Source organism: Globicephala melas, chromosome 1 (assembly GCF_963455315.2).
Source record: "Globicephala melas chromosome 1, mGloMel1.2, whole genome shotgun sequence".
NCBI lineage: Eukaryota > Metazoa > Chordata > Mammalia > Artiodactyla > Delphinidae > Globicephala > Globicephala melas.
This window is the reverse complement of record NC_083314.1, coordinates 120,913,947-120,937,602: the sequence shown is the minus strand read 5'-3', so window position 1 is coordinate 120,937,602 and position 23,656 is coordinate 120,913,947. Positions and strand designations below refer to the sequence as shown.

Sequence of the window (23,656 nt, the reverse complement as noted above, 5' to 3'; positions counted from 1 at the left end):
GATGTGCAATCATGTTGCTAGGACCCCTAAAAAGAGGTAAATAATTTGGCAATATGAAATGGTAATACTGAAATCTTGCCTACCTCCTCATTGTAAAATGCCGTTTAAGTAACATACACAAGAAATTAATTACTCAAATGACTGAGATACATTCCTCTCTCTCTGCTATTTCTCAAGTTGCTCCTCATGTTACAGCCTCTGACCCTGTTCCTTCTCTCCTTCAGCTCCTAAACTGTGCCACCAGTGAGAGGCCCCAGCTTCTGATGGCTGGGTAGTAGGGAAAAAAGATAATATGGCTCTCACTATACCATTAAATATATATATCCATCCATTCAGATATATACATACATGGCACAAGGCTAGATGCTGAAAAGAATATCAAGAAATCAAGGACATCCAGAAAGACAATCAAATATATCTATAAGACATGTGAATAAATAACATTATTTCAAATAAAAATGACACATGCTCCAAAACAGGCATAGGTAAAGCATGATTCAAGATTAGAAGAAAAAATATTTACTTATAGTATAAAAACATACTATTATTATAGGTGGAGCTTAGATATATACTACAATAATGCTATAATTTAAATATATTACATATTTAAAAGTTTCGTGGGATTGGCTGAACCTAATTATTACATGTATTATTACTATTCTCTTAGGGGAAAAAACCACTTTCAAATAATCCACTTATAAGTAAACTTCTAGTAACATAACTCATATGTTTCTTAAACATCACTTGGACAGAAAATGGTAACAGTTCCAAAGTTGTAGTACTGTCAATAAAGGAACATAACAAGAGGAACAGATTATAAGAGTCTGGTTTAACAATGATCTTTCCTGATTACCTCCTGAGAACAAAATTAATTTTATTCAATAAAAAAAATAAATTTCTATCATGTATCTTAAAATTAAAATTTTATAAATTCAGTTACTACAAAAATTTCATTATAATGTTTAATAATTCAGTGTTAAAATTAATATAGCTTCTTATAATGCCAAGAATATCATCATAAAAATTTTCACCAGGGTCAAAGATTTTCATCTTTGAATTTATATAGTATATAATAGCAAAATGCAGCTCTTACATAAACCACAGTTTATTGGTTCACTCAAGCTGTAAAAATGTGACTGACATTTCATCTGGTCAACCATCTTAAAGGTTAACTCTTGTTTCCTATTTCAGATTTTATTCTAGGTGAACTGTTCTGGGCAGATTCTATTTACCTATTCTGAACAAACCACAAACTGTTTCATTGCTCACTCTGACTATTAAGAACATACTGACTTGCTGCCTGCTCTGCTGTTTAATTCATTCATGCTGAGAGTCAGGCATGAAGACAGAATTTTAAATGTGACATTTGCAGCCTGTTAGGTCATTTAAGCTCTGACAACACCAGGGAATTCCTGACATATAAGTGGACCTGATTACCAACCACAGATAGGCTACCAAAAGGGGCAAATTTCTTACCATTTTTGGTAATTTCTCATAGAATTTTAATATTCAATTTTAATGTCAATGAAAAGATCTATATAGCCAACATTTTAAAGTAAAAGCCTGTTTCTTTTAATAAACTCAACCTGGAACTTCTAATCAATCCATATCTGCTAAATAAAAATTCTTTTGATTGGCAAAGACATAAAGAAAAACTCATAATAATAATTAACATTCATGAAAATTCTGACAAATTCTGACATTTAAGGGCTTTTAATATTTCCCATAATCTATAGCCTCCGAAAAATCTGGTAAGTCTAAAGGCCATAACTCTCACCAACAGATCACTTTTAAAATTCTTCGATTCTAGTCCAGCAGGGCAGACTTTATATGCTGTCAAAATTACGGTACCAAATCTAAGTTTAAAAACTTACCACACTGCCTTCTTTAAGATTACAGTTATGTAAAAGGGATGATAGAGTCATTAAAATTGGAAATGAAAAAATTACCCACATGACATTTAGAATGATACTTTACAAGAGGTGATAATGGGGTGGGGCAGAGGAAGTAGGGAGAGACTGCTTTTTCATTTTAGCTACTCAAAAAAATTATACCAAATGATATTTTTTCAACTTTTTCTTTGCCACTAACAAGTACCATATACAATGGTGCAAATGAGCGTTCTCTGAAATTAACACTTGTTAAGTAATGCGCAAAAGATAATTCTGATTCTACCCTGTATTTTATATAAGCAAGAATTCTACTGTTACACAGCAAGTAGCCTTTTAATATTGTGCTTTGAATGAGATTTCCAACTGTAATAGGTGGAGTCTAAATAGGGCTAGGCGGCCTGGAATGCCTTTCAGCTATAGCACACTGATTCTGAAAAACCTAACAAAAGCAATTACTTTTCAGAGATTAAAATTATTGTTTCTTTCAAAAGAACAAAATGGAAAGCAAACCTGGTGTATTATCTGAGCTACAGGAAGTTGTTCAGCATATTTCAGAGGTTCCATTAGTTCCTCATCCATCAGGTCTTTCTTATAGCTGGAAAAAAATTAAGAAACACAAAGCCAAGGTAAATATTATTTTTAAATATGCCAAATGTTTAAATATGCCAAATATGAAATATATTAAAAATATATATCAATATGAGATTCTGAAATAAGCAGTATTTGTCAATAATCTATGAAAAAACACCTAATGACAATTTTTAAATGACATAACCATGAATACATTCAGATTGCATTTAATTACTATTTAATAAGAGTAGCTAACATCACCTAATAGTCTCAGATCCTGTTTTTCACTCTGAGACTTAAAAATGCTTAAGAACTCCATGTTCACTGCATATGCTTTTTATCATAGTATTTAAATAAAGGTCTTCAAAACCTGGCTCCAACCATTCAAGCCTCATCTCCAGCAACTCCTTCTCTACGTCCAAGTCAATAGTTTCAGCCATTCCAACTAGTGGTCACCTGCCCGTGGGCTTGGCATCTCCATGATTCTGAGTTTCTCCACTGTGTTTCCTGTTTGGACCAACCACAACTCCTTCTTTCTTTACTCTTCTTTCAAATATAATAATTTATTTAGATGCATCTAGGTACATTTTTTACCTCCTTGAAGACAAAAATTATGTCTTATTCTTCTTTGTATATCCAATGTTTACCATATTATACTCAATAAATGTTTGCTGAATGAATGTATGAATAAAGCGAAGACAACAATAATTCTGAGAGGTTATTCTACATGGAAAATATTTTCTTTAATATCTATATTTACAATGAGATGCAGAGTTGATACAACACATACCTAACAAGGTATAAAACAGTAAAGTGCAGAGTAGGAATAAAAAATAAAATCTCCCCAAATGAAGAGAATTAGAAAAAATATTCTGAAAAAAGTATTGACCCTTTTCAAAATAGCAAATAAACATTAGATTCATTAGATTACAAAACAATAAGACCGAAACACATTTAAACTTTCACTTACCTTTTATTACTGTAAACTACACATCACCTTATCAACTTAAAATCAAATTAAAAAATTGAAACATTGAATTATCTTGAAAAATAATAAAACAAGACTAGTATAAGTCTCCAGGGCTGTAGTTAAGAATCTGATGATGAGAAATCTGGAATCTCTCCCAGTAAAAAGGCAGATATACAAATAAGGACAAAATTTTGTATATAAGAGTATAAGAAACCTCTTAGCTAGGTAAAAGTTTGTGCATACTTTGCAGATTAGCATAAAAATAATTAATTTGGGGGAACTTTGAAGACTCTCACTAATGATGAAAAAAACTGTCTTAAAACATTGTTTTATATAGACAGAAAGTAGAACAGTGGTTTCCAGGGGCAAAGGAGGGGAGAAAGGGGAATTACTGTTTAATGGGTACAATTTCAGTATTAAAAGGTGATAAAAATTCTGGAGATAGTTGGTGGTGATGGTTACAGGATAATGTTAACATACTTAATGCCACTGAACTGCATACTTTAAAAGGGTTTAAATGGTCAATTTTATGTTTTGTATATGCTGTGGGCTGAACTGTGTCCCCTCAAAACTCATACGTTGAAGCCCTAACGTTGAGTACCTCAGAATGTGACTGTAATTGGAGACAGGATCTTTAAAAAGATGATTAAGGTTAAATGAGGTCATTAGGGTAGGTCCTAACCCAATATGACAGTGTCCTTACAAGAAACTAGGATGCAGAGAAAGACAAAGTAAATACCAGGAGAAGATTTGACCATCTATAAGTCAACAAGAGAGGCCTTATAAGAAAACAATCCTGCCAGCACCTTGACCTTGGACTTCTGGATTCCATAATTGTGAGGAAATAAATTTCCATTGCTTAAGCCACTCAGTCTGTGGTACTTTGTTATGGCAGCCAGCCTGGCAAACTAATACAGTATATATTACCACAATTAAAAATAAAATAAATATTCATTGACCAAAAAACCCACATTATTTTTAAATATTTCACAATGTACATTTAAAAAGTCTCTCTACATTTTTAGGTATATAAAACATATACCAAGCAACAAAAGGAAAATAGATATAGTGAATATTATCAAAATTAAAAATTTTTGTGCTTCAAAGGACACTACCAAGAAAGTGAAAAAACCCCAAAAATGGGAGAAAATTTTTGTAAATCATATACTTGAAAAGATTTGTATCAAAAATATATTATAGGAACCTAATGAAACTTAAAAGTTTTTGCACAGCAAAGGAAACCATAAACAAGACGAAAAGAGAACCCTCAGAATGGGAGAAAATATTTGCAAATGAAGCAACTGACAAAGGATTAATCTCCAAAATTTTCAAGCAGCTCATGCAGCTCAATATCAAAAACAAACAACCCAATCCAAAAATGGGCAGAAGACCTAAATACACATTTCTCCAAAGAAGATATACAGATTGCCAACAGACACATGAAAGCATGCTCAACATCACTAATCATTAGAGAAATGCAAATCAAAATTACAATGAGGTATCACCTCACACCAGTAAGAATGGCCATCCTCAAAAAATCTACAAACACTAAATGCTGGAGAAGGTTGGAGAAAAGCGAGCACTTTTCACTGTTGATGGGAATGTAAATGGAGAACAGTATGGTGGTTCCTTAAAAAACTAAAAATAGAACTACCATATGACCCAGCAATCCCACTACTGAGCATATAACCTGAGAAAACCATAATTCGAAAAGAGTCATGTACCACAGTGTTCACTGCAGCTCTATTTACAATAGCCAGGACATGGAAGCTACCTAAGTGTCCTTCGACAGATGAATGGATAAAGAAGATGTGGCACATATATACAGTGGAATATTATTCAGCCATAAAAAGAAACGAAATTGAGTTATTTATAGTGAGGTGGATGGACCTAGAGTCTGTCATACAGAGTGACGTAAGTCAGAAAGAGAAAAACAAATACCATATGCTAACACATATATATGGAATCTAAAAAAAAAAAAAATGGTTCTGAAGAACCTAGGGGCACGACAGGAATAAAGACACAGACGTAGAGAATGGACTTGAGGACACGGGGAGGGGGAAGGGTAAGCTGGGACAAAGTGAGAGAGTGGCAATGGACATATATAACACTACCAAATGTAAAATAGATAGCTAGTGGGAAGCAGCCACATAGCACAGGGAGATCAGCTTGGTGCTTTGTGACCACCTAGAGGAGTGGGATAGGGAGGGAGGGAGACGCAAGAGGGAAGAGATATGGGGATATATGTATATGTATAGCTGATTCACTTTGTTATAAAGCAGAAACTAACACACCATTGTAAAGCAATTATACTCCAATAAAAATGTTTTAAAAAAAAAAGTCTTGCAGTTGTTTAGAAAATTTTCAAAGGAATTCCCTAGCGGTCCAGTGGTTAGGACTCAGCACTTTCACTGCTGGGGCCGGGTTTGGTCCCTTTTTGGGGAACTAAGATCCCTCAAGCTGTGTGTGACCAAAAAAAGAAAAGAAAAATTTCAAACCTATTCTTGGTTGATGCATACTGAAGTGTTTAGATGTGAACTGTCATGATATCTGCAACTTACTTTCAAATGGTTCAGAAAAAATAAAACAAAAGAAAATGAGGAAAATGAATGAGTTTAAAATTTTTTGTAACAACTACTTTACAGATTTTTTTCCAGTAATTGATATCTAGTCTCATAACATTGTGGTCGGAAAAGATACTTGATACGATTTCAATTGTCTTAAATTTACCAGGGCTTGATTTGTGACCCAAGATATGATTTAACCTGGAGAATGTTCCATGGGCACTTCAGAAGAAAGGTATTGTTGTTTTTGGATGGAATGTCCTAAAAATAAAATTAAGTCCATCTTGTTTAATGTATCATTTAAAGCTTGTGTTTCCTTTTTTATTTTCATTTTGGATTATCTGTCCATTGGTGAAAGTGGGGTGTTAAAGGCCCCTACTATGATTGTGTTCCTGTCGATTTCCCCTTTTACGGCTGTTAGCATTTGCCTTATGTATTGAGGTGCTCCTATGTTGGGTGCATAAATATTTACAGTTGTTATATCTTCTTGGATTGATCCCTTGATCATTATGTTGTGTCCTTCTTTGTCTCTTGTAATAGTCTTTATTTTAAAGTCTATTTTGTCTGATATGAGAATTGCTACTCCAGCTTTCTTTTGATTTCCATCTGCATGGACAATTTTTTTCCATCCCCTCACTAGCAGTCTGCATGTGTCCCTAGGTCTGAAGTGGCTCTCTTGTAGACAGCATATATACGGGTCTTGTTTTTGTGTCCATTCAGCCAGTCTATGTCTTTTGGTTGAAGCATTTAACCCATTTACATGTAAGGTAGTTATCGATATGTATAATCCTATTGCTATTTTATTAATTGTTTGGGGTTTGTTATTATAGATCTTTTCCTTCTCTTGTGTTTCCTGCCTAGAGAAGTTCCCTTAGCATTTGTTGTAAAGCTGATTTGATGGTGAATTCTCTTAGCTTTTGCTTGTCTGTAAAAGTGTTAATTTCTCCATCAAATCTGAATGAGATCCTTGCAGGGTAGAGTAATCTTGGTTGTAGGTTCTTCCCTTTCATCACTCTAAATATGTCCTGCCACTCCCTTCTGGCTTGAAGAGTTTCTGCTTAAAGATCAGCTGATAACCTTATGGGGATTCCCTCATAAGTTATTTGTTGTTTCTCCCTTGCTGCTTTTAATATTTTTTTTTGTATTTAATTTTTGAGAGTTTGATTAATATGTGTCTTTGCATGCTTCTCCTTGGATTTATCCTGTATGGGACTTTGTGCTTCGCAGACTTGGTTAACTATTTCCTTTCCCGTATTAGGGAAGTTTTCAACTATAATCTCTTCAAATATTTTCTCAGGCCCTTTCTTTTTCTCTTCTTCTTCTGGGACCCCTATAATTCAAATGTTGGTGCATTTATGTTGTCCTAGAGGTCTCTGAGACTGTCCGCAATTCTTTTCATTCTTTTTTCTTTATTCTGCTCTACAGTAGTTATGTCCACTATTTTATCTTCCAGGTCACTTATCCGTTCTCTGCCTCAGTTATTCTGCTACTGATTCCTTCTAGAGAATTTTTAATTTCATTTATTGTGTTGTTCATCATTGTTTGTTGGCTCTTTAGTTCTTCTAGGTTCTTTTAAACTTTTCTTGTATTTTCTCCATTCTATTTCCAAGATTTTGGATCATCCTTACTATCATCACTCTGAGTTCTTTTTCAGGTAGACTGCCTATTTCCTCTTCATTTGTTTGGTCTGGTGGGTTTTTACCTTGCTCCTTCATCTGCTGCACATTTCTCTGTCTTCTCATTTTGTTTAACTTACTGTGTTTGGGGTCTCCCTTTCACAGACTGCAGGTTAGTAGTTCCTGTTGTTTTTGGTGTCTGCCCCCAGAGCCTAAAGTTGGTTCAGTGGGTTGTGTAGCCTTCCTGGTAGAAGGGACTGGTGCCTGTGTTCTGGTGGATGAGGCTGGATCTTGTCTTTCTGGTGGGCAGGTCCACGTGGTGTGTTTTGGGGTGTCTGTGAACTGATTATGATTTCAGGCAGCCTCTCTGCTAATGGGTGTGGTCATGTTCCTGTCTTGCTAGTTGTCTGGCACAGGGTGTCCAGCACTGTAGCTTGCTGGTCATTGAATGGAGCTGGGTCTTTGCACTGAGATGGAGATCTCTGGGAGAGCTTTAGCCGTTTAATATTACTTGGAGCCAGGAGGTCTCTGGTAGACCAATGTCCTGAACTCAGCTCTCCCACCTCAGAGGCTCTGGCCTGACACCTGGCCGGAGCACCAAGACCCTGTCAGCCACACGGCTCAGAAGAAAAGAGAGAAGGAAAGAAAGGAAGGAAGAAAGGAAGGAAGGAAGGAAGGAAGGAAGGAAGGAAGGAAGGAAGGAAGGAAGGAAGGAAGGAGGGAAGGAAGGAAGGAAAAGTTATTGAAATAAAAAATAATTATTAAAAATTTAAAAATTAATAAAAGAAGAAAAAAAAGGAGAGCAACCAAATGAAAAAACAAATCCACCAATGATAACAAGTGCTAAAAACTATACTAAAAAAAAGACAGAACCCTAGGACAAATGGTAAAAGCAAAGTTATACAGACAAAGTCACACAAAGAAGCATACACATACACACTGACAAAAAGAGAAAAAGGAAAAAGATATATATGTTGTTGCTCCCAAAGCCCACCTCCTCAATTTGGGATGATTCATTGTCTATTCAGGTATTCCACAGATGCAGGGTACATCAAATTGATTGTGGCGATTTAATCCGCTGCTCCTGAGGCTGCTGGGAGAAATTTCCCTTTCTCTTCTTTGTTCGCACAGCTCCGGGTTCGGCTTTGGATTTGGCCCCGCCTCTGCGTGTACGTCGCCTGAGGGCGTCTGTTCTTCGGATGGGGTTAAAGGAGCAGCTGATTCGGGGGCTCTGGCTCACTCAGGCTGGGGTGAGGGAGGGGTACAGATGCGTGGCGAGCCTGCGGCGGCAGAGGCCAGCGTGATGTTGCACCAGCCTGAGGCGCACCGTGCGTTCTCCCAGGGAAGTTGTCCCTGGATCACGGGACCCTGGCAGTGGCAGGCTGCACAGGCTCCCCGGAGGGGAGGTGTGGATAGTGACCTGTGCTCGCACACAGGCTTCTTGGTGGCTGCAGCAGCAGCCTTAGCGTCCCATGCCCATCTCTGCGGTCTGCGCTGATAGCCGTGGCTCGCGCCCATCTCTGAAGCTCCTTTAAAGCAGCGCTCTTAATCCCCTCTCCTCGCGCACCAGGAAACAAAGAGGCAAGAAAAAGTCTCTTGTCTCTTTGGCAGCTCCAGACTTTTTCCCGGACACCCTCCCGGCTAGCCATGGAGCACTAACCCCCTTCAGGCTGTGTTCACGCAGCCAACCCCAGTCCTCTCCCTGGGATCCGACTGAAGCCCGAGCCTCAGCTCCCAGCCCCCGCCCGCGCGGGCGGGTGAGCAGACAAGCCTCTCGGGCTGGTGAGTGCTGGTCGGCACCAATCCTCTGTGCGGGAATCTCTCCGCTTTGCCCTCTGCACCCCTGTTGCTGTGCTCTCCTCCATGGCTCCAAAGCTTCCCCCCGCCCACCCCCTGTCTCCACCAGTGAAGGGGCTTCCTAGTGTGTGGAAACCTTTCCTCCTTCACAGCTCCCTCCCAGAGGTGCAGGTCCTGTCCCTATTCTTTTGTCCCTGTTTTTTCTTTTTTCTTTTGCCCTACCCAGGTACGTGGGGAGTTTCTTGCCTTTTGGGAGCCTAAGGTCTTCTGCCAACGTTCAGTAGGTGTTCTGTTGGAGCTGTTCAACATGTAGATGTATTTCTGATGTGTTTGTGGGGAAGAAGGTGATCCCCACGTCTCACTCCTCCGCCATCTTGAAGGTCTACCTCTGCAGGATTTTTTTTAAAAATGCACTCAAAGTGTAATTCACAAATAATCTTGGGTATCACTACAGACTTTGGAGTTTTTTACTTATTCAATGTCCCACAACAAATTAAATTACTCATTTTGAATTTCTTGAAAATGTCCATCATTTTCTTGCCATAATGTTTCTAAAAGGTATGATGTCAAACTGATTTTCTTTCCACTTTAATTATTTTCATTTTTAATTTATTTTAACAATAAAAGTATTTTTTGGCTTGGAGGCTCTGGCGGTCTTTTCCTTTTATTTTAAGGTCTAATACTAGGATATAGGATATAGCTAAGAGTCAATTACTAGATCAATCAGTTCCCTCAGGCATATAGAAGCTCTTTCAATATGGAAATTCACATCTCCCTTTATTTTAGAAAAGTTTGTTTTATTATAATTTTAAATATTATTTCTGTTTATTTTCCATTTGTTTTTCTAGTTCAAGTTCTTGAACTAAATATATTGGATTTTCTCTATCACTTTTCTCTCTGATCTTTTTATCTGTCTTATTTCAATTTCACTTTCTTGACCTTTTCATTTCTATTTTTTATGTCTCTTACTGAACTTCTGGTAATATCTATCTTTCCTTGGGTACCTTGTAATTTAGTTTTCATTTCTGAAATGATTTTTGAGGTTTTTTTGTTGATTTCCTTTCCAGAGTTCAGTCAGCTACTATTTCATACATCCTCCTGTTCACTGTCCATTTCAATTGTGAGTTTTGGAGTGTCTGATTCATGGTGTCCTTTTATAATGCAATTGCTTGTTTAATACAGGTTATTCATGTTCAAGTATTGTGTCTTAGTTTTTCTTTTTTTGTGGCTTTTCTTTTCTTTCTTTTTATTTTGCCTTTCATTCTATGTGTGTGTAAGTGTGCTGAGAAGATTTGGTTTTAATTTTCTGTTTTCTTATAGTAACTCTGTATGGATGCTGGCTTCTTTTTCAGTTGAAGATTATTTGCACTGGTTTTTTTCAGAATCAGCAATAGTAAGCTATCTTGTAAAGGGGGGAAGAACAGAGATAAGTTGGCTTATTAGGTTTCTCTCAGTTCAATAGCACCCTCCTCTGTGGCTACAATGAAGTGTAGATTCTTTAATAAATGGTACTTTTTGTGGCAGTGGTGGGAACAGAATTTGTCTTTTTCTTGTTTTTCCATTTTTCTTATTTCCCTTGGTCCTTTATCTTCAGCTGCTTCTTTCTTTCCCTTTACTACCAAGCATCCAAGGGACATGCCCTCCCTCCTTGCAAGGTATCTTCCATTACCTCAGAATTAATTTCCCAAGACTGTCACCTAAGTCACCCACACTTTCTAAGCCCCATCTCTTCTATCTTCAGTAGCTACGGCTCTGATCAAGTAGTCCATGTTTACAGCATAATTCAGAAACTGAGAAAACTACCAATGTTAATTTCAATTTATATATGTCTGCCATCCTAAGGGAATCTGAATTTTTCTCCTGCAAAATCGTAAAGTTCTCTTTCTTAAAGCCACCCATTATTCCTTTCATTTAACATTCTGAATTTTTCCTAAAAGGATGTACTTTTTCTATTATACTTCCAAGATCCTTCACTAAGAAACATTACTTAAATAATTTAACAAGAGAGTAGTTTCTGCATGCAAAAGGCTATATATTCCTTTTCTTACTTTACTGTTTCTTTTTTAAAAAACTGTGCTTTTGAAGAAAACAGTAATAAATGGAATGGAATTTGCTTATACTATGGAAGGATTCTGGATCCAATACAGTGGTGCTACCATCTTAAATCAAAATGCAAATCCTCTGCACAAGTAAATAAAATACTGCTGGCAAAATTCTGAAACCTGTGAAGTTTTAGTCTTTACAAACACTCGTTTCTTTTGTGTTTTTACTCTTTCATATATGCTCAGTGCCCTCAAAAATCTTCCTCCTCTGTGCTGTCCAAGCACTCCTAAAATAATACTGTAAAATTATTTATGGTACCCATATAGAAGGTCATCTCTGATTCAGAAACAGATGTTTTTATTCTATATTGCCATATTGAGATTAGATTATTCATGATAAAATGACCTAGCTTACTGTGGGCAGAAGACCAAAGCATCTTTTCAAACACTAGAAATATACCCAACAAAAAGAACAGGAAGACAGACACATTGCACTATGCCAAATACAAACTAAAAATTAAGAACATCAACAAATAATTCAAGACACATGATGTAGTGTAATCCAAAGTCATTAGGAAGGAATTCTCTAAACATAACAAAAATAGGAAGAGAGCCAAAGTTAGTGTTACTTCTTGAACTTGATAGCTTAAAAGAATTATTTGAAACTAAAAGTATATTAAAAAAACAGTTAATTTAATATAATCTTGTTGGGGAAAAACAAAGATAGAAAAATTTCCACTCCTAAACTGCATTAAAAAATTGCCCAAGCATTCATCTAACTGACAACACATATTGTACTGTAAGATATAGTTGACAAACCTGCAACCCTATGACATTCCTGAAAGTTTAAAGACACTCTAAGGGAAAAAAACAAATTTATTGGTCAATAGAGACACACACAAAATGCTATTACAACTCAAAAAATGTCCCAAGTGTCACCAAAGATTATTTTTGTGAAGACAGGTTATATAGAAATGAGACAACAATCTAATGCATCATCTTCCTTGAAATGAGATTCCCCTCCCAAACTCATAGCATCGCCATTCTTCTAATTGTCAAACTAAAAATTTGTAAGCAAAGATATTAAAACATAACCTTGTTTATTATCTACTTTGAAGAAGCACAAGAAAGATGATGAGCTGGGGAAATTAGATATAATTTGAGATAGAGAACGGAAAGTTAACTCCCAAGAGAATTAATGTTACATTAACTTATGGCCCAACTGTTGAAATACATCTTATTTACCATCAGCTTGCAGTGAGGTATAAAGATGCACATACCAGTTAAAAAAGAGTATCTCTCAAGCAATTCAGTAAAGTGAATATAATAAAATCCCAGAAAACCAAGCTCTAGTTCTCATTGAAGGATCTCTTGTCTGGTAGAGGTTGTAGGCAGGCTTTCCGAAAGTTTCCCAAACCAGCAAATGTGTACATATAAGGAATTATCTCTGTAGAGTCAGATAATTCTAAAAGAACAGTGGGTAGTCAAAGGAAAACCTGTCAACTTTACTGAGCACTTAACCTGTATTAGGCAATCTAGTAGGTACCTATAACAAGTTATATATGTGTGTTGTTTAGTCATTTTATTTTGCTTACATATATATCTATGTATACATGAAAAATATGTAGAATATTCATAAATAGTTTCATTAATAAATTAGATTCTATATACAAATATAAACAATGAAAATATGTAAATACATACAAAATTGACAAAGAACTCACATAATTCAACATGAAAGAAACAAACAACCTGATTAAAAACTGGGCAGAGGACCTGAATAGACATTTTTCCAGAGACATACAGAGAGCCAACAGACACATGAAAAGATGCTAAACATCACTAATCATCAGGTAAAGCCAACTCAAAACCACAATGAGATATCACCTCACACCTGTCAGAATGGCTATCATCAAAAAGACAACAAATAACAAGTGCTGGCGAGTATGTGGAGAAAAGGAAACCCTGGTGCACTGTTGGTGGGAATGTAAATTGGTACAGCCACTGTGGAAAACAGTATGGAGGTGCCTCAAAAAAACTGAAAGTAGAACTACCACACAATCCAGCAATTCCACTTCTGGGTATTCATCGGAAGAAAACAAAAACACTAATTTGAAAAGATATATGCATCTCTATGTTCACTGCAGCATTATTTACAATGGCCAAGATATGGAAACGACCTAAGTGTCCATCGATAGATGAATGGACAAAGAAGTTGGGGGGGGGGAGTGTACGTGTGTGTGCGTGTGTGTGTGTGTGTGTGTGTGTGTGTGTGTATGCACACACACACACAATAGAATATTACTCAGCCAAATAAAAAAGAATAAAATCTTGCCATTTTGCCACAACATGGATGAAGCTGGAGGGTATTATGCTAAGAAAATAAGTCAGAGAAAAACAAATACTGTATGATTTCACTTACATATGGAATCTAAAAAACAAATAAACAAACATAACAAAACAGAGTCACAGATACAGAGAACAAACAGGTGGTTGCCAGAGGGGAGGAGGTGGGGGGATGAGCGAAATAGGTGAGAGAGATTAAGAGGTACAAACTTCCGGTTACAAAATACATGAGCCACAGGGATTAAATGTACAGTGTGGGAAATATAGTCAATAACAATGTAATATCTTTGTATGGTGACAGATGGTAAACAGACTAATCGTGGTGATCATTTTGTAATGTATAGAGATATCAAATCACTATGTTGTATACCAGGAATTAACATAGTCTTATAGGTCAATTATACTTCAGACTCATAGAAAAAGTGATCAGATTGGTGATTACCAGAGGCTGGGGTAGAGAGTGGGGGAATTGGATAAAGGTGCTCAAAAGGTACAAACCTCTAGTTAACAAACCTCTGTTAACCTCTAGTTAACACTGCTATATGTTATATGTGAAAGTCAGGAGAGTAAATCCTAAGAGTTCTCATCACAAAGAAAAACATATTTTTTCTTTATCTATTCTTTTCTATATTTATGAGATGATGAATGCTCACTAAACATTGTGGTAAAATAAAATCATTATGCCTTAAATGTACACAGTGCTGTAAGTCAATTATATTCAATAAAATTGTAAGGGGAAAAAAGGCCCAGCAAAAAATAAATAATACGTATAATTCAGCCACTTGTTTTTTTTTTCATTTAATATGTTTTTGAGATCCAAGCGTCTCAATATGATTACCAATCTAGCTCATAACTGTTAATAGCTATATGGTATAATATGAAAATGCTCCATTTTATTTAAACATTCCATTATGGATGGATATCTGCTTTCATTTATTTATTATTAAAAATAGTGTTGCAAAAAATATCCTTCCAGGCTACTTTGTCTACATGTGCAAGAGATGCTCTATAACAGGCAAACCATAGCCCACAGGCCAAATCTGGCCTATCATCTGTTTCTGTATGTCCAGTAAGCTAAGAATGGTTTTTACATTTTTTTAATGGTTGCAAAAACAAATCAAAGGGAGAATAATATTTCATAACAAATGAAACTTATATAAAATCCAAATTTCAGTGTCTGTAAATAAAGTTTTACTTGAGTCCATTCATTTGCTAATGTATTATCCATGACTTCTGCACTACAGTAGCAAGAGTATTTGCAACTGAGGCCATTTGACCTACAAAGGCTAAAATGTTTACTAGCTGGCCTTTTACAGCAGAAGTTTGCCAACCCCTGTTCTAGAGTAATTATTTAGAAGTGGACTTGCAGGGTCATAAGTTATTATGCACATTTTAAATTTTGCTAGTAACAACCAAATTACTATCCAAAGGGGCTGCATCAATTTATACTGCCACCAGAAATGTGTAAGTTCCCATTTCCCTCATCGCCACTTAAGTTTCTACAAGAAACAGTATCTCATTGTTTTAATTTCCATTTCCCTTTTAAAAATATACTTGAATGGTCACTGGACATGAGTCTTTCTTCTTTTCCAAACTGTATTTCCTTTGGTCATTTTTCTATTGGGTTGTCTTTAAAAAAAAAAAAATCAATGTGCAGAGTTATATAATTTGGATAGAAATTCTTTGACATACATGTTGCAAATAATTTCACCCAGAGTTTCTCTTTTAACTTTGTATTTTTTCTTTTTTACTATATATGGTATTTTAATTTTGTTGCAGTAATTTTTATTAATCTCTTCTTAGCTATGTTTTGTATGACATCTTTCCCCACTCCTATTTCCCAACTCTTATTAAGTTTAATAATTATTAAATGGTAGATTCTCTTAGATTTCCTATTACATGGTCTGTAAAAAAAACAGGGAAAGTTTGCCTCTTCCTGGTTCTTATGCCTCCTATTTTTCCCTTGTCTTCTCGCATTAGTTGGGACTTCTTGTGCAATGATGAATAGATGGAAATATAATATGCATCCTTATCTCGTCTGACTTTCATTGAGATGCTGCTAAAGATTCACCCTAAAGTATAATGTTTTCTGCTCATTTTAGATACATGGCCTTTATTAAGTCAAGGCAGCTCTCTTTTATTTCTAGTTTGCTAAGTAAGCCATGTTGCTTTTTTTCATCATTAATGATTGATAAATTTTAATCAGATGCTTTCTCTCATCTACTGAAACAATTACAAAATATTTCTCATTTAATGTAGTGATATGATGAAATACATTAATATATTTTCTAACCCTAAATCATTCCTGCAATTTTAAGATAACTTCTATTTGGTCATGAAATATTTTTATTTTTACATTACTGGATTTGATTTGGATTTTATTTAAGATTGGTACATCTGTGATCATAAATAGGTTGGCTCTATTATTTTTTCATACTCTCCTTGTCTAGTTTTGGTTTCAAATCAACTAGTTCCACCAAATGAGTTAGGTAGCATGCTTTCTTTGTTTATTCTGTTCGTATGTCAGCTCCACATGTTTGGTAAATGTCACAGGTAAAAACTATCTAAGCCTACTGCTGTTTGAAGTTTGTTGACAGAAGATACATATTTTTTACAATTGATAAAAAAGCAAATTCTTTTACTTGAAGGCTTAATTTATTCCTTTTACTTACTTTTTTCCTAAATCCCTGGTAAGTATTACTTCAGCCACATTCCAAGTGATTTTTATAGACTTATATAGAAAATGCATCATGTAAACAGCACATTTTGGGGTTTTCTTTTGAATTTAGTATGATGACCTTACTCTTTCACAGAGGATATTTGGTCTAATTATATTTAATTTAGTCATTGATACAACTGGATTTATTATTACTATCTATTTTCTATTTCCCATCTATTTGATGTTCCTTTTTCTTTTGAATTAACCAAATATTTTATTAATCTTTTTTTCTCTATTAACATGGTAATTACACATATATTTACCATTCTTATAGTGGTTACCTTGGAAATTATAACATCAAATTTTGACTTGTTAATCTAATCAAATGTATCACATTTATCATTTCTCCAATAAGAACAGTATTTTGCAACAGTTTGATTCCATTTATCCTAATTCTGCCTTTTGCACTGTTGTTGCCATATATTTTAATTATACAAACATTGTTTAACTCAACATGAAATTATTTTTGGTTTTTGCCCCATTAATATTCAATTATCTTAAATGATACATATGCCTATTCTGGTTCTCTTCATTCCTTACTGAATTTCTGTGTTTCCCATTAGGATCATTTTATTTCTGGCTGAAGAACTCCATTTAGTTTTTATTTTAGTTCAGGTGCACTGGCAACAAATTGTTTTGTTTGTCTGAAAACATCTTTATTTCACCTTCATTTTTGGAAGATATTTTTGCTGTGTATAGAATTATAGGTTAGAAGTTTTCTTTCTTTCAGCACTTTAAACATGTCATTCTACTGTTTTATGGCTTCCACTGTTTATGTCAGTATTAAAGGTACTGTGCATTTTCTTCTCTGGTGGGCTTTTAAGATTTTTCTCTTTGTCTATGATTTTCCAGCATTTTGACTATGATGTGGTTTCCTTCATATTCAGCCTGCTTGGGATGAGTAGAATTAATTGAATCTGATGTGTTTAATATGTTTCATTAGTTTTGCTCATTATCTCTTTATGTATTGTTGCTTCCTTATTTTCAAACTGTCCTCTAGTTTAAGACACTATTTACACACATTACATCATTTTACTGACTCTAATAACATCCCTTATTCTCCTTCCTTCCTTCCTCCCTCCCTCCCTTCCTTCCTTCCTTCCCTCCTTCCTTCTTTTCTTTCTTTCTGTGCTTCAGCTTGGATTTTTTTCTATCGAATTGCCTTAAGTACACTAATGCTGTTTTCTGATGTATCCAATTTGATGTTAAGCCATTCACTGAATTCTTCAATTCAGATGTTATATTTTTCAATTCTAGAATGTTCACTTCAATGTTTTAGACATACTCATATTCTCTAGTGAATTCCCTAACTTTTTCATCTGTTTTCAAGAATTTTTTTCCCTATTTTCTTGAACATATTAAAAATAGGTATTTTAAGGCTATTTTCTACTAACTCCAAGTTCTGAATCACTTCTAGGTCTGCTTCTATATTCTGTTTTGTTTATGTTTTTCTCTTGGTAATAGAGTCATAATGTTCTCCCTTTCATGCATCAAGTAATTTTTTATTGATTGTGTACAGGACACAGTGCACAACTGTTTAAAGGAAAAAAAAAAACCTACTGACAATACTTTTCCATCTGAGAAGATCCATCTAAATGTTCTGCTAGGCATTTAGAGAGTGGTGGTCTGATCACTTCCATTCAATCAGGGACTGAGCTGAATTAAGACTGCCTTACAATTTTGACAAAACTCAATTCAATCTTTAATTTAACCCTATTTTTATGGTGAGGCCCTTCAAGATTTTAAATTGAAGCCTGGCAGGTCTTTGTCCCCTCAACACAGACAAAATGCAGAAAATTCCACTATGCTTTTCAGAGGTTTCTGGCTTAGATCTTTGTCCTGTTGTCCTGCATAGCTTCAGAATTAGGCACTCCAGCCCCACTGAATTGCCACAAGCTGTACTGGTCACTCTGTCCTCATTAGTGACCCTCTATCAGAGGCCAAGCCCAGATTCCTCTAATACAGAGGTGAACAACGTTTTTCTGTAAAGGGCCAGATAGTAACTATTTTAGGCTTTCTGGCGGAATAGTCTTTATCACAAGTAGTCAACTCTGCCATTATAGCATGAAAGCAGCCACAGACAATATGTAAATGAATAAAGGAATGATTCTGTCTGTTTTCCAAAAAAAATTTTATTTACAAAACAGGCAGCAGGCCAGACCTGGCCCATGGGCTATAGTGTGCTGATCTTTGCTCTTGCTGCACTCAGAATCAGCAAGTGTATCCAAAGGGAATGTAGCTGGAAAATGTCAGTGTCAGTTCACCACCATCTCCAGGACTGTCAACTCTGACCTGGCATATTCTTCAGACTCACATCCTGAAGATCTCTATCACTTCAGAAATTGCAAGACTAGTAAATTCAGCTCTTGTTTTCAGAAGTTTTCTGCTTAGCAGTTAGCTTTCCTTTAGCTTCAGAATTTGGCAAATATTTTGAGAAGGAAACTGGTCATGTGATTGAGGCAAATACCTTGAAAGGGAAACTGATTTCTGATTGAGTGACAATTGTGCCACTCTAGCCTCACACAATCACCAAAATTTTTGCTGATTTCTCTATCCACAAGCAATGCATGACCCACTGCCTGCACCAAACCCAGATTCTCAACCTTTGGCTTACTCCCAGAATCAGTAAATTAACTCAGTGGAAAAGTGGCTATAGATTTTCAGTTCATCTCTGAGAAGTTCTCCCAAATCTAGATTTTTACCTTCTCAGTCCACATTGCTTCTGAAATCTTTAAAAATGTTATTTTTGTCTGGCTTTTCCAATTGTTCTTAGTGGGATCATAAACCTATTGCAAATTATTTCATCATTCCAGAATCAGAAACTATATCCTACTACTTTTGATATTTAAAATTTTCAGGACTTCCCTGGTGGCGCAGTGGTTAAGAATCTGCCTGCCAATGCAGGGGACACAGGTTTGAGCCCTGGTCCGGGAACATCCCACATGCCACAGAGCAACTAAGCCAGTGTGCAACAACTACTCAGCCTGCACTCTAGAGTCCATGAGCCACAAGTACTGAGCCTGCATGCCACAACTACTGAAGCTCACGCGCCTAGAGCCCATGCTCCACAACAAGAGAAGCCACTGCAATAAGAAGCCTGCACACCACAACGAAGAGTAGCCCCTGCTCACCGCAACTAGAGAAAGCCCGCATGCAGCAACAAAGACCAATGCAGCCAAAAATAAATAAATTTTTAAAAATAAAATATTTAAAAAAATTTTTTCATTATCACTCAATTCTAAGTATTTTTAAAATTTCCATTGTTATTTTTATTTATTCCAAGAATAACTCAAAGTGTGTTTTTAACTTTCCACACATATATATTTTAAACAATAAAATACATAAAATAAACTTTTTTTGTTATTGATTTTAACAATTATATTATGATCAGAAAAAAATGCTCCATAAGATTACAAACACTTCACAGTTATTAAGATGTGCTTTTTGGCCAACTATGAGTCAATTTTTTTAAATCATTATGTTTGGGCTTGAGAAGAATGTTTATTCTCTAATTGTGGAATCCATCACTGAATCGTGTTGCTCATATCTTCAATTTCAAAACATCTGGGGGAATCTTTTAGCAATTTCTGATGTGACACTGAAATCTTCTACTACAATTGTGAATTTATCAAACTCTTTTTTAAGTATATAAATTTAAAAAATATATATTGTGGCTATGTTATTAGGTAATTAAAAGCTTAACATGCTTTTATCTTCCTGATGAGTTAAACCTTTGACCATTATTTGCCCTCATTATGCTTAGTAATACCCTTTCCTGAAGTCTATTTTATCTAATATTAATATAACTATACAAGCTTTCTTTTTGTTAGCAGTTATCTGGTAATCTTTGATTTTCAGTATGCAATGTCATTAGGTTTTCTGTCTGTAGTTAGATTTCTTTTTATCCTAATTTGATGATCTCTGTTTTAAACTAAGATTAATTCACTTAAATTTTCTGTTGTAAGCAACATAATTATTTGTCTTCTTACTTTGCAATTTCTACTCTTCCTGTTTTTTCTGTTTCACCTTCACTCCTTTGCTGCCTCCTCACTGATGTTTTCTAATTCCATTTTTTCTCCTGCACTGTTTTTTTTTATCTTATTTCTTCTGTTTCTAGTCATTCAGTGGTCCTTCTTAAAATGTAAAATGCATACTTACCTTACTGTCCATAGCTAATAAAACTTACTCTTCTTCTTCCCCCCATCAAAAAAAACCTCAGAATTCTTTAAAACCAATGACTTCTTCTCCTTTCTACATAATATTGCTATTAAAAACATTAGTACTTTGATTTATCTTACTCCTTCAAATAATTATCATCATCACTACTATCATAATTATAAAATATACTCAGTTTTTGCTCAAATTTACCCACATTTTCACTAATTTGTAATCAGACCTCTCTCTTCTGGCTCCTTTGCCTTCTTCAAGAAGTGATCCCTTTAGATGTTAAGTAAGCATGTACTGATTCAAAATACTCTCAGCTTTTTTATATGTGAAAATGTCCTTATTTTTGTTCATTCTTTAACGATAGTTTAGCTGGGTAATCAATTTTAAGCTGACAGTTATTTTCTTAAGCCCACCTATCCACAAATGGACCTGCAGCCTTTTGTCTTGACCCTCACACAAAACAATGGTAACTGAGAATTCTAGATTTCTATAGCAGTAATTATAGGGAGCCCTGCCTTCTATGTTTACTTACCACTTGGATTTTAGCTCCTTAAATCCAAAGTTTTCTCCAAGAGATTTCCCTATCATTGAAGAAAGTGGAGCTTTCTACTGAGAGCCGCTGTCTAGCAGTGGGCTCCTGCAAATACTTTCTGCCTCACAGATAAAAAAGCCTGCAGCAGGATAAAGCACATTGTCCTCTGAAAAGGCATGTTTGGATTAAGGTGCACTGGACACATCATGGATTGGCTCTAGGAAAGCAACCCAGCCCACTGATACTCTTTTTATAGTAAGGCTAAGCAGGCCTTGCAAAGGGAGACAAAGAATCTGAACTTGTTGCCAGCTGTTTAGGGAATGTGCATGTTTGGAACACCAGCTGTGACTATCTAAAAACATGGGAAGTTGAACCTGTAAGCCCCTTTTCTTTAATAAGGAGGTGCCAACAGTTCTAGTTCAATCTGGGAAAAGCCAGAAATGCCATTCATCAAACAATGGTGTTTGTCTCCACACAACTACTTTCTTGGTAGCTCAGTTATGTATTTAAAAGTGATTTTTTTTTGTAATTTATAGAGCTTCTAGGTTTTTTATAACAGAGTTTTTCAGAAACATCTAGTCAGCAACAATTCCGAAAGTGAAGTCAAATGATTGTTCCTTACTGTTAACTTCAAACCACCTCTCTAACTCATTTATATTAATTTCTTGTCCTGGAAAAAGTGCAATGTTATATCTATTTCTGAATATTATAGGGTATTCTTTTATTGAGAAAGTTTCCTTCTGATGAAATTTCAAACTATGAATGCCAAAGGCCTTTGAAGTCAGATTGTGTTTCTACATCTAAGGTAAAAATGGAATTTCTCATATTCAGAGCCAACTCATTGGCAACTTTCATGTATTCTTTATTGTTAGAAGTTACCTAATTTCTGGATACTCAAGGTTTTATTGTGCCTAATTTTCTAAGAGTTAGGGGAAAAAAAAACTACCCTTAACATTAAAAGCATACAAGATGTATTTTAATCATTTTCATTGATTTAGATGATATGTATTACAGTGTTTTACCACACTAAATAGAAATCATTATGAATATCAGTTATTTTTTAAAGCATAAGTTAGAGCTTTCCCTAACGTTGAATATAAGATTTTAAATGTATACATCATGTTTATGCAAAGCAATTAGAGCAATTACAACTCCTACTGCAAGCAACAGAAACTGGGGTGACATCTCCAAGCCAGAGATTGCCTATACTGATAATTTATGTCTAATCATATAACTCATTGTTACCTATCTCACTACCTTAAAGCAAAAGTGCAAAATACTCTTCCTAAAGCATGCAATCCTTAAATTATCTAATAGAAATCTAAAATACTATGTTCCTACTCCATCTCTCAAGATCATACTCTTAATACACATATATTTGGTATAACAAAATAAACATATTAAAAATTATATATAGGGCTTCCCTGGTGGCGCAGTGGTTGAGAGTCCGCCTGCCGATGCAGGGGACACGGGTTCGTGCCCTGGTCCGGGAGGATCCCACATGCCGCGGAGCGGCGAGGCCCATGAGCCATGGCCACTGAGCCTGTGTGTCCGGAGCCTGTGCTCCGCAATGGGAGAGGCCACAACAGTGAGAGGCCCACGTGCCACACACACAAAAAAATTATATATAGCACTAATTTTAATACAACCTAGTTTAAATTGCTCACCACTGGCAAAGTCGTTCAGGCCATTTAAACTATATCTATCCACTACTCAGTGTGGTGCAAAGTAATTCTCAGCCAGCATCTACACTTAGTTATCATGTGACAAATTCAGATATTCTGAGATCATATCCTCTGAACTCTTGTATTTCATTAATTTTCATTTGTTTTTCACTTTTGAGAAATCATACTAGAAAATATTAACATTAGAAACTGATCCCATCAGATGAAGAACAAAGAAAGGCTCTTAATATTGAAGTTAAAATGAGGTTGACCAATTTCACTGAAAAAAGATATTCCCTAACAATATCAACTTGCATGCTTCTCTTAGTGAAAGTACTTTCAGAATAATATATGACAATTTCATCAAACTAAAGAAAGCGCAAAGTCTGCAATATTACTGAATAAGACAAGAATTTCATATACATGAATTTGAAACAAAGATGAAGAATAATAGAGTTAGTCAACGTTGAATAGATTAATGTAATCTGTAGCTCAAATGAAAATTGTCCATAAATGTTTGTTTCATGAAGAAATATAATATGTTCCCTTTCTCACATAAATATTAAAGTACTATTTATATTACCAGAACACAATCAAAAACCAAACGATTTTTTTTAAGTCTCCTGCTTTTCATTTTTATGAGAAAATCAATTTTGAAATAAGCATTCTTAATTTTTTGCCACTTTGTAGGAAATCTATTACATTTACAAAAAAATAAATATTTACTAAGTTATACCAATTTAATGAAAAATCACATAAATGACTTTACTTGCAGTT

General features: G+C 35.2%; 1 protein-coding gene across 1 annotated transcript in view; it reads right to left on the bottom strand.

Moving 5' to 3' along the window:
* PIGK (phosphatidylinositol glycan anchor biosynthesis class K) overlaps window positions 1–23,656 on the bottom strand; it is a 136,173-nt gene that overhangs the window by 35,892 nt on the left and 76,625 nt on the right. The window contains exon 10 of the mRNA XM_030865976.2: window positions 2,403–2,487. Coding sequence (XP_030721836.1) covers window positions 2,403–2,487 — 85 coding nt within the window. The remainder of the gene's footprint in view (window positions 1–2,402; window positions 2,488–23,656) is intronic.